At 30.0% G+C, this 11,489-nt stretch overlaps 2 protein-coding genes across 5 annotated transcripts in view; one reads left to right on the top strand and one right to left on the bottom strand.

Annotated features, from left to right (window-relative positions):
* Window positions 1-173: 173 nt before the first annotated feature.
* On the top strand, window positions 174-7,035 carry LOC100165271 (lysine-specific demethylase 3A). Its single transcript, XM_001946080.5, has 6 exons — window positions 174-957; window positions 1,367-1,431; window positions 2,265-2,402; window positions 2,473-4,175; window positions 5,265-6,131; window positions 6,264-7,035. Exons 1-6 carry the CDS (start codon window positions 881-883, stop codon window positions 6,456-6,458), a joined length of 3,045 nt encoding a protein of 1,014 aa, XP_001946115.1. The 5' UTR covers window positions 174-880; the 3' UTR covers window positions 6,459-7,035.
* Window positions 7,036-8,945: 1,910 nt separating this feature from the next.
* The window catches only part of LOC100163201, a 9,751-nt gene continuing 7,207 nt past the window's right edge, over window positions 8,946-11,489 (bottom strand). For all 4 annotated transcript variants that reach the window (XM_029489686.1, XM_029489685.1, XM_003245419.4 and 1 more), the window contains 4 exons: window positions 9,912-10,022; window positions 9,670-9,819; window positions 9,317-9,567; window positions 8,946-9,250 (listed from right to left, as the gene is read on the bottom strand). In XM_029489686.1, the coding sequence (XP_029345546.1) occupies window positions 9,213-9,250; window positions 9,317-9,567; window positions 9,670-9,819; window positions 9,912-10,022 (550 nt within the window). In that variant the 3' untranslated portion in view covers window positions 8,946-9,212. The remainder of the gene's footprint in view (window positions 9,251-9,316; window positions 9,568-9,669; window positions 9,820-9,911; window positions 10,023-11,489) is intronic.

Here is an 11,489-nt window from a genome sequence, read left to right on the forward strand (position 1 = left end):
TTAAAGTACTCATAACTCGCTTAAAAATTAAAATATAATATTTAAGCTCACGAGGTTGTCTAGATAATAATCTTACCTTTAGATTTTATAAGAGGTCAATTTACACTGACGTTTAAGCTAACGGAGCTACACGTGTTCTGCTTCGCGTACAATTTGCTATGTTATGCACTTGTAAGACGGAGACAACTGCACATGCGGGTATCACGTCCTCTCAAAGTGGCGACCCCAGCGTACGCAGCGCAACCCGTGGCCGTTTAATCGTGCGACCGATTTCGGGACGTTATCACGAGCGGAGTTCGGTGCCCTTGTTCTATTATCCTTGTAATCATGATCATACGGTATATCAGACTCTTCTACAAGCCCGAGATGTCGTGTTCCCGTGTTGTTACTCCGTGTACCAGCTGCTGCAGCCATTCATCCCGATTCCCGGTGTGCGTTGATAACAGTGTTGGCGTGTACGTGCGTGCGCACCGTGACCGAATGATGCCGATCGACGGCTGACGGCCGCGCAGTGCTTACCTTAGATCATAATATACCATATAGTATGTATACACAATGTACCGTGTTGTTGATAAGGGCATCATTAACCATTCGAGAGGACGACGTTGGAAAATACATTTCTTATGGAAAACCTCCTGAACCGCCTCTGACCGGGCCACCGTTTCGTCGTCGTGCTTTTCTCACCCGCCCACACCACGGCTGTGAGTTTGACGTCCCTTGCGCATCAGGACTGCCGCAGGCCACACAGTCCGTCGTTTGGGATCTGTTTGTCCGTCCGTCCACAGCCTCATATTATGCGGCTCATCTGTGAAAGAAATGCTGGTTTATGACTGGCCGTCGTGTGAACTAGGTTTTGCTCGTCTTGCAAATAGCTGAAACCATGATCGGTCCCAGCAACTATACGTTACCGCTGAACGAAGCGCAGGGTAACGATGTGCAGTTACAAACAGACGTCGAGTAAGCATGTCGATAATACATTGTATGCGATGCCTCAGCAATATTCCTGTTGACCGTATTAGACGTACATGCTTTGGAGTAAAGTAGTGACGGACTATAGGGATAACATTGAACTTCCTAGGTGTCCAGCTCGACGCCAGAGCTCTGAATATAATATTATGTTTCGAATAGACTTATAAGTTTCCTATTTGTAGATATTTTTTCTACTTAGTTATAAACCAAGCTTCTATGTCTTGGAATGGTTTAAGTACCTTTTTTGTTTTAAATAAAATAACTTTATTACGGCCCTTATAATCTGATAGATTTGAAATATAATGTATATCAAATCAAAAGCAAATAGTACCAATAAACATTATTTAAAGAAAATATATATTACTTATTAGTAACCTAACATTAATTTTACTTTTAGAATGAAAGTCATAAGTGAATATACGGAAGTGATAAGCGATTCTGATGCAGATAAAATTATTGAATGTAAGTGTAATGCATTAATTGTTATATTTACTTAGTCTTGGTATAAAAAGCTTCAAAAATTGCTCAAATAAATTGCTATTTTTGGCAAATTATGTATAGTAGCCAATTTTGAATATAATATCAGAAAATAACAGGAAAGATCAGTTTGAACATAAATTTTATTCAATAATTGTATGCAAAAATAAATTTTTAGCTGTTTTAAGTTTTTAAAAATAGTGATCACTTGCTACAATTGCCCAAGTTCATACCGTACGGTGTAGAGTTAAATATATTTAAATTTTAGGAACTAGTTACAAACATTATGTTTCCTACTTAATAAATATATGGAACTAGAAATGACACAGTTTAGTTTGAACATAACTTAGCCTGAGCCTCAAAGCTACTTCACCAATTGGTAATAACTAGCAAAATTGACAAGTAATTCATTAAATTAAATTTTCATATAAAAAAAAAATTATATTTTAAAAACTTGCTTTAACTTCTTAAAGTTAAGAACTTTCTTCTCTGCCCCAAATTTTGATGACTGACAGAAACCAAATGACAAACGTAGCATGCTACTCAATATTTTCCTCTGAAAATAATTCATGAATCATAAATATGTAATAAAAAGTAACCATTAATTGTATATAATATGTCTTTTGGGAATTAGGATATTTTTACATTTTATTAGTTTCAATGATGATAAACAAAGTGTTATGTAAAATTGGTTAGAAAATAATAATATCTGTACCCAGCACAAAAACATTTATGTTAAAAAAAAAAGATTTTTATCCAAATAATATTAAAATAGCTTTAAATTGGTACTTACTGATTTTTGAATGTTGTTGATATAGATGAAATTATAACTGTTGAAGAGTTAGAAGACAAACCATTTACAAATTTAGAAAATTGTGTATCAAATGATGCATTTAATGATAATCAAGATTCCAATTCAAGATGCAAAATGTCTATAGTAGAGCTATCACCATCAAGTAATACAAAAATAAAAAACCAAAATTTTTTAAATTTTTTTTTAAATAATGAATTTTGTATGTTTTTTAGGTTATAATGATCAAATATTATCTGGTACATTAAATGATAATCAAGATTCTATTTCAAGATGTAAAATGTCTATAGAAAAGTTATCACCTTCAAGTAATACAAATCATGTGTTCAAAGTAGAAAGCGAAAATTCTTGTTTAGATCATTTAGTTGAATGTGTGATTAATAATACATATGAAGAAAATAAACAATCCAAAAAAGCAGCAGTGAGTTTGGACGATGCTTTCAGACAATGTTTAAGGGAAATTAATAGTGACTTGTCTAATGACGATTATAATTTAGATAATACTTTAAAACAATTAAATAAAAGTGATTCATCAACAGAAACGAATCACAAAAGAAAAATATTACATTCAGATGAATTAATTGCTACTGATAATGATAATATTAGAAATTGTAGCTGTGGAATTCCCAAAGATCAATCCTATTTTGAAAATACTATAAAAAAGAGAATAGTTGATAACATAATTCACATTACATTTCAAACTCCAAAATCTTGTCAACAAATTCATCATAATATTTATTTTAATGAATCTGAAATAGACTACTTTAGAAAGACTTATGAGAGATTTTTACAAAAAAGTATTTGTCTTACTTTACCACCACAGATTGATAAATGTATTGAATGTCGTGTTTATGATATGAAGGATAATTTGACCAAACGTGATTATGATAGTATTACGTGTAGGTTTTATGAATTCCGCCAATTAAGATATCAAAAGTCTGGAATGTTGGCCGTTGCTGGATATCCAGATCCTCATAAAAATGTTGAAAGTATCGATTTGAGTCTGTGGTTACCTAATACCCTCTCTTCTGATTCTAGTGATTTTAATATTCAAGCATCAACAAAAATTTTGGGAGATGCAGGAGGTCAATTTTGCATGTTTGTTAAGGATGAAATAGACGCATTAAAATTAAATTTGCCCTATAACGGGAAACCACGGAAAATACTATGGAAAAAAAGTGTTAATGGAATTAGAGAAATGTGTGATGTTTGTAGAACGACAATATTCAATCATCACTGGTGTTGCCGTAAATGTGGGTTTGTAGTTTGTATCGATTGCTTTAAGACCAAACTCGATGATACTCGACTGTCTGAAAAACAATCCATTGTACAAAGAAATTTTAACAAAAAAATTTGGCTACGTTGTTCAAATGAGAAAGAACATCAGATTGAAAAACTTTTCATAACTCAAATATTGGCTGGGAATACTTTAAAATTTATTTCAGAGCTCTTGCATGATACATGTCATAATCATAATATACCTTTAGATTGTAGTTGCAATGAAACATTGGAAAAGATTATTCCTCCTAATTCTAGTGATCCTATTTTTGACAATCTTCTTAAAATCTATGAAAAATTTCCTAATACAAATGATGAAGAAGAACACAGTTTAGAAGGAATGAATGGTGTAATGAAGAGACAATATCTAAAGTATTTGGATAAGTATTGTGATGATGATTCAACTAATGAAACTGAAGAAGTTGAATCTGAAAGTAAAGGTAGTACTAGTATTGCAAGTAATAATGCCGAAGATACAATTTATACAGTTGGACATATCATCAAAAGAAAAGAATGGTTTCCACCCAAATTATCTTTATTGTCGGATGATAAAACCCATGCACCTCATATGTGGCTGTGTGAAGGACATCTATTACGTTTATTAGATCCAAAAAGTGACATTAACTATACCATTTTTCAGGTATTTAAGAATGCTTTTTTTTTTAATATTTCCATATTTTATTAGTATTATTTTAAACTTTTTAAGAAATGTACTAATTTATTATTATGCATGATTTGGGAAAGCAAAATATGAAAAAAAAAAAAATGTTTCCAGAGAATTAGAGAATTTATTTTTTACAGTAGAGTATACTAAGAACATTAAAAATAAGAAACCAAGTCTATATTTCAGCGATATAAAACTGTATAAATTTATTCTGAAAAAAAAAGAAAACTGGTTAATAAATAGAAAATAGTAATAAACCAGCAAAATAGCAAATATTTAAGAAGTTTAAATATAATGTAAAGCTTAAAAATAATTAATTGTTTTGAACTAGAGTTGGTTATCATAAATCAATTCAATTTAAGAAAAGACAAGTCAAGTCCTGTAAAGTGGTTGAAGAAATCATTACCTTTAATAGGGCTGGTGTTATTTAAAATGTTGATACCGGTATCCAATATTTGTTGTTTATTGGCTATACAGTATTTTCAGAAACTACCGATATCCAGATATCGATAGTTGTCAGAAATTCCATACCTATCTTGGTAAATACTGAAAACACCGTACCTTAGTAATCCGTATATTCGATAAATTTTTTAAAACTCAGGAAAACAATTTATATCTAAAAATTATGTTTGTAATTATTATGGTTACATTAATTATAGATATAAACTGTATTTTTTGTAACAACGGTAATTGCTGAATACTGAATTCTAAAATACCCTCCAGCCCTAGTTTATAGACCAATATAATTATATAGACATAGTGTTTGGAATGTGGGTTAAAGTTGATATACATTTTTTAATGTATGGGTCGATAGTGTAATATAAAAAATTATGTGAGATATGTCATATTATTTTGCATTATGAGAGCTTCTGAGATAATAGTAAAAATAAATGGAAAAGTTACGAGTAGTGATGGATTTGCACTGTTAGAAAAGAAAAATATTTAGACATACATACATGATCAGATCTACTACTTTACATGCATCCAGTAGTGTGTAAACTGAATATGAAATTAATTACATATCATTTTTTTTAGTTACAATTTAATGTGTATTGTATTTTTCAGGAACAATGGAGGCGTGGACAACCCGTATTAGTGAGTGATGTTGGCAACAAATTAAACTCTTCGCTGTGGCATCCAGAATCATTTACTCGTGATTTTGGCAACCAAATTAATGATTTGATTGACTGTACCACTAGTGATGTAATTTCAGACCAACCAATGAGCAAGTTTTGGAATGGTTTTGAAAATGCTGAGGAGAGGTTGTGTGATAAACAGGGCAATGTAATGCTACTGAAACTAAAAGACTGGCCGGCTTCGGCAGATTTTGCAGAAACATTACCTGATAGATTTCAAGATTTGATGAATTGCTTACCACTGAAAGAGTATACTCACCGTAATGGTAAATACAACTTGGCTTCTCATCTTCCAGATTGCTACATTCGACCAGATTTGGGCCCAAAAATGTATACAGCTTATGGTAATGCAGGTACAACTCACAAAAAAGTAGGCACCACAAACCTACATTTGGACATATCAGATGCTGTTAATGTAATGGTTTATGTTGCAATCACAAAGAACAGCAAAGACTATGATTACGATTGGCACGTGAGGGAAGCATTACAAGTCATTGAAGAAGCTGGCTGTGATGATTTGACATTGAGACGGATTTACGTGCATGGAGAAACTCCGGGCGCTCTGTGGCATATTTACCATGCATCAGATGCTGACTCAATTAGGGATTTGTTAATCAAAGTCTCAGTCGAACACGGAACACCCCTGGAACAATTCAGCGATCCGATACACGATCAGTCCCACTATCTAGATGAATACCTTAGGGAGCGCTTGTATAGAGAATACGGGATCAAAGGATATGCAATCGTTCAGTATTATGGCGATGCAGTATTCATTCCAGCAGGTGCACCTCACCAGGTATAAAATACATATGTAAATTGAATAATAAAACTAAAAACTAAAATTCATTTAAGGTTTAATTAAAAATAATGTTTATACATTATATTTATGTTATTATTTTTTTTTTATATTTTGATTGTCTTTTTTTAGGTGAGAAATTTACACAATTGTATAAAAGTAGCAGAAGATTTTGTATCGCCAGAAAATGTCCATCATTCATTTCGAATGACACAAGAGTTTCGGCATCTAACGGACAGTCATACTAATCACGAGGACAAATTACAGATCAAAAATATTGTGTTTCATGCAGTCAAAGACTCAATTTCAGTATTGATGCATACCTAACATAAACTATAAGTAACTTACAATTTTTTTGTGTGTTAACAATTTTTAAAATGTTTTATAGAATATTTACAACTTTAAAATATTTTTTGTAACCCACCACTTTAAAATTTTTTTTTTGTACATGTCAATTAGAAATTACCATATGTTGCCATCTCATTTTTAGTCAGTTTTTTTTTTTGAAGTTTTAATTATTCTAAATAATATAATATATCAATTGTTTTAAATTTTTAAGGCTGTGTACATAAATATTACTAATTGTTACAACTTATAATAATGGTTTATGAAAAATAAATTTAACTTCTATTTTATTATTGTTCCTTAGAAAAAAATTAATGTATGTGATAAGCAAATATACTCACATTTTTCATTGACATTAATCGTCGCTTCAGACCATATTAATTTAAATTAATGAAGCAATAATTGACTATCCATTTGTAAAAATATTTTTAAATAAACATTGTTATTCTATTATGTAAGTAATTAAGGTAAATGTTTACAATTTTGAAAATGCTATTTTTTAAATGTATTGTATCATTTTTTTAGAAAAATTTAAAATTAAAAAAAATTTAGAATTTTAGCTGTGACTTGTATCAAAAAAACACTTATCCATTTAATATCCAAATCTTCCTCAAATTTTATCTTTTTTCAAAAAAACAATCTCATTTCTTGTACACACGATTAAAAATATATCGTCTAAAATAGTTGATGGTTTTAATTTTTGCTTTAGATAATATCTAGAAAAAAACTCATCGCATTCCATTAACAACAGGCGGTTTGTCAGTCTGGGTATTTTATATTGTTAATATCTATTATGGCCTGTAAGTTGAACTAATATTATAAATTACAGTAAAATAACTAAAGTTTTTATTTTTATTTTTATTCGTTTCTATGGTGATAAACAAAGCGTTAGAAATTAAAACGCATTTTTAGCGGTTTTTTGTAATTTGTTGCTGGTTTTTCCCGTGGCATTAAATAACTATTGATAAAATCAAAAAATGACCTCTCTAAAGTACCATCTTGATCCAATTTGCCAAAAGATAAGATACTATATGTTGAAATCGAAGCACTCCTTCTGGTAGAAGTTTAATATACAGGATAAAAAAAAAATATATATATATTCACCATTGTAAAACCACTAGATCCCTCGCTCTGCTCAGAACCTAAAATAAAAGATTACAGTAAAATAAAAATAAAAATAAATACATTTTGTAACAAAATTGGTAACGTACGATTCTTCTGTTTCTCACCCTGATTAGGCTTGAACTGGGTCACAAACGCACACCTACATTTTCCATCTACTTGATGGAATCATCGCTGGCTGAATGGATTTCCTCAAAACCTCTCGTGTATTTCGTTATTGGGCATTCATTTACTATGTGCCTGGCAGTGTGCATTTGCCCACAGCCACATAAAGGAGATACGGCCATTATCCATTTGTGGAATAGGTAATTACATTTTCCTTGTTTGGTTCTAATGCGGTTTAAGGTGGTCCACATGGCATGCGGTAAATAGAAAATTGACCTCTCTAAAGTACCATCTTGATCCAATTTGCTAAAAAATGAAATACTATATGTGAAATCGAAGCACTCCTCTGGTAGAAATTTTGTATACAGGATAAAAAATAAATAAATAAATATTCACCACTGTAAAACCACTAGCTTACCCGCTCCGCTCAGAATCTAAAAAAATCTTATACATTAATTTTTTTTTTTCATTAGTCGTAAAAACCAAATATGTCCAGACATAATTTGTTATTGTTCCTAAAACTTCTATTCAAATTTTAATATGGGCATGAACATAACATTTAAACCATAGAGAATGGGTTTAATTGATGTATCTTATTCTTACAAATGGAATAATACGTTTTTAATTTTTTGTTCACTTACCAATTTTTGGATAGTTTCTTGTTTCCTGAACATTTTGAAAAATTAACGTACCTGGGTTTTATACCGGAGGATTTTGTGTAAAACAATAACGTACCAGCCAAACGTACGTCTTGTGAATGGTGAACGCTGAACCTGAACTAGTGCAACTGAAATCCTTGTTTTCAAAAATGTAAATTAATTTAGATTTAGTTGATATAAGAATACAATTCAGGTAAATGTGAAGGATTTTCAAGTACTTTACTTATGTCTATAACATAACTTAAGTTTAAATAACTTATCAAAACTTGTATTTTTATTTTCAGAAAATGGTTGCAAATATTGTCTTCCATGTGTATTTTGCCTTCTACATAAATACAATTATAGAACGCATCCAGGGCTCTCAATGTCCCAGTCCGCCACTGCTTCAATTGTTCTCTTTTTTTTCTCAAATTCTGAATAATTCTATTGATTGTAACACAAATCAACAGGAAGCCATGTAATGTCATACATTTGTCAAGTAATACAGTGTTAACTGTCATTGAAAGATATAGTTTGTAAACATACTTAATATAATCCAAAATTAAGGTAAAACCGGTAAAAGAATAAAAAAATTTATTGATAGTTTAAGATAGTAAATGGTAAATGTATTGATATTTTTATTCTATTAATACATCCAATTTAAATTTGATTACATTACATACAAATATTTTTCTTTTAACTATATTATAATATATTATAAGGAATGACTATGACATAATTAAAAAATAAATAACACAAATAACTTGGTAGTATGAAAATAAAAATTAAGAACACCGATCTTAAAATTACACTTAGTAATCAGTAACATTTATAAACATTTGCAATTTAAAATCTGTTGATAAAATGCAATTTAATATCTTCGTTTTTTAACTTTAGGTTCCAATGATCCTAGAAAACAATTAAATTATAATGCATAATCCTAATATGATTTTATGTTTTAAGAAAAAAACTCACTCATATCTTTGAGATTATTAATATCTTCTACGTTTTGACCAATGACTGTAGCAACTACTTTATTTATATCTAAAGCAGATTCCTGAATGTTTGGAGAGTTATTTGATTTTTTTAAGGCTGGCAAAATCTTATTGATATCAATATTTCTTAACAAATCTGGTTTCTTTATTTTCAGTTCATTTATTATTAATCTAGCAGCAGCTTCTACAGCAGTAGTATGTACAATATTTTCATCTGTGTATAACGGGCACCTAATAATCAATCATAAATATATTTTTTTTACAATATAATTTATGATACAAATATATAACTATAATATATTGAATAAATTATTGACTATTAACAAAACCCACTTATTTTCCATCACTTCTTGGTGGTAAAAATGGGCATAATTAGAGTCTACTGGCTTCCTACATATGTAGCACATTTGTTTACCACAGCTGCAAGTCATTTTGTTGCATCCGTCTTCTTTTACAAACTTACGTTTGCAATTATAACAAATTCTACATTGAACAATCGATACAATTAATAGAATATGTATATTATGTTGTTACTACAATTATCTAAGTCTAAACTACAAATACAACTTGGTCACCTTATGAGTACTTCAGTCATTTTGTTTTCAATCATTGTTCTAACTTCTACTTCTGGAGCTTTTTCAATTTGATCACATCTGTATGGGAAATGACTTTCTTCCCGACATTGCCTAAAGAAATTACATTTTTTAGTTACACATATTATGATTGATAGAAGTACTAATAATAAATAATCGTATTAGTGTTTTGACAATGAAATATAGTAAAATCTAAAAATACACAAATAACAGGGGTCATAATTGTAATGTCACCAAAAAAAAAATATAATAAAACTTTCATAATTAATCAATCAATATTTGCAGTTCTATTTTTGTAATTATTTAGAAGAAGAAAATTCATAAAATTTTCCTTCAAACCATTATAATTATTTGGCTGTACTTAATTGAAAATAATATTAATTGTTGACTTGAGAAAAATGTAGATGGTTCGGATATAAAATATTCATACTATATTATATTATATCTTTCATCGTCTACCAATTGCCTACATAGTATCATAGATAAATAATTATTTTGATCACTAGTTTCCAAATTGTCATAATCTCTAAAAATTCTTATCGATTTGTATTGTAAATATGTGCAAAATGATTACAATAGATGGATAATTTAACACAAAATATATATATAAAAAAAAAAGGAATTTATATGTAAAAAAGGCAAAAATACTCTGTGTCCATAAGCCGAGACGCTACAGGGAAAACGCACCTAATAATTTGTCCTCACCGTAGCAACATTACAACAATAGTACAAAAACCCTTCCAAAAAAAAAATAAATATCTTCTTCAGTACCTAATAATATACAATTTGGATCAACGGTCGTAAATAGGTGGTCCGCATAAAAATTTGAAAGTTATTTGCAATATTATTTTATTAATCTTCCAGCGAGTGTGTACAGTAATCCCTCGTTATCCGCGTTTTTTTTATCAGCGGTTTCGATTATCCGCGTTTAGGTCCATGATAACAAATTATTAATGCGATTGCGATAACGTTTTACCGTTATTACCCGAACACTGTAGACATTTATTTTTGACAATTGTTGTTATATCGCTATAGGTATAACACCAGTGCTCGAATTGGGGGGGTGCGCAGGGGGACGGAGCTCCTCTACTATTTTAATTTTTTTTTTGCGTACCCCAACTATTTTTTTTTACTTGGACGGGGGGACGGACCAAACTAATGTCCAAAATAATTTTTATTAAAATTTGGAGTGGATTTAAATTGTTTGTCAAAGATAAACCTAATGAATACCTAGGTAGTAATTTTACATTTTTTAATATAAAAATATTTTTCATCCTATTTATGGTTTTGACTAGTAATGTTTAATCTTTTTGATCCACTGTTTTTGTAACTATATTTTCACGACTCGTGTCACCTTTGTCAGCCATAAAAGATAAAAGACTAAGCTGCTAGTTTTGCATAATTTCCCGTGCATAAAGTGCCCAAAACATTTCCCAAAAAAGTTTCATTAAACATTTGTTTAAGTTTGGAATCACAAGTAAAGCTCAATTTATTGATTTTAAGAGACATTTTAACTATCATTATATCTACTGTAAAATAGGGTTCTTCATTCATTCATAA

The sequence above is a fragment of the Acyrthosiphon pisum genome, chromosome A2 (assembly GCF_005508785.2).
Source record: "Acyrthosiphon pisum isolate AL4f chromosome A2, pea_aphid_22Mar2018_4r6ur, whole genome shotgun sequence".
Taxonomy (NCBI): domain Eukaryota; kingdom Metazoa; phylum Arthropoda; class Insecta; order Hemiptera; family Aphididae; genus Acyrthosiphon; species Acyrthosiphon pisum.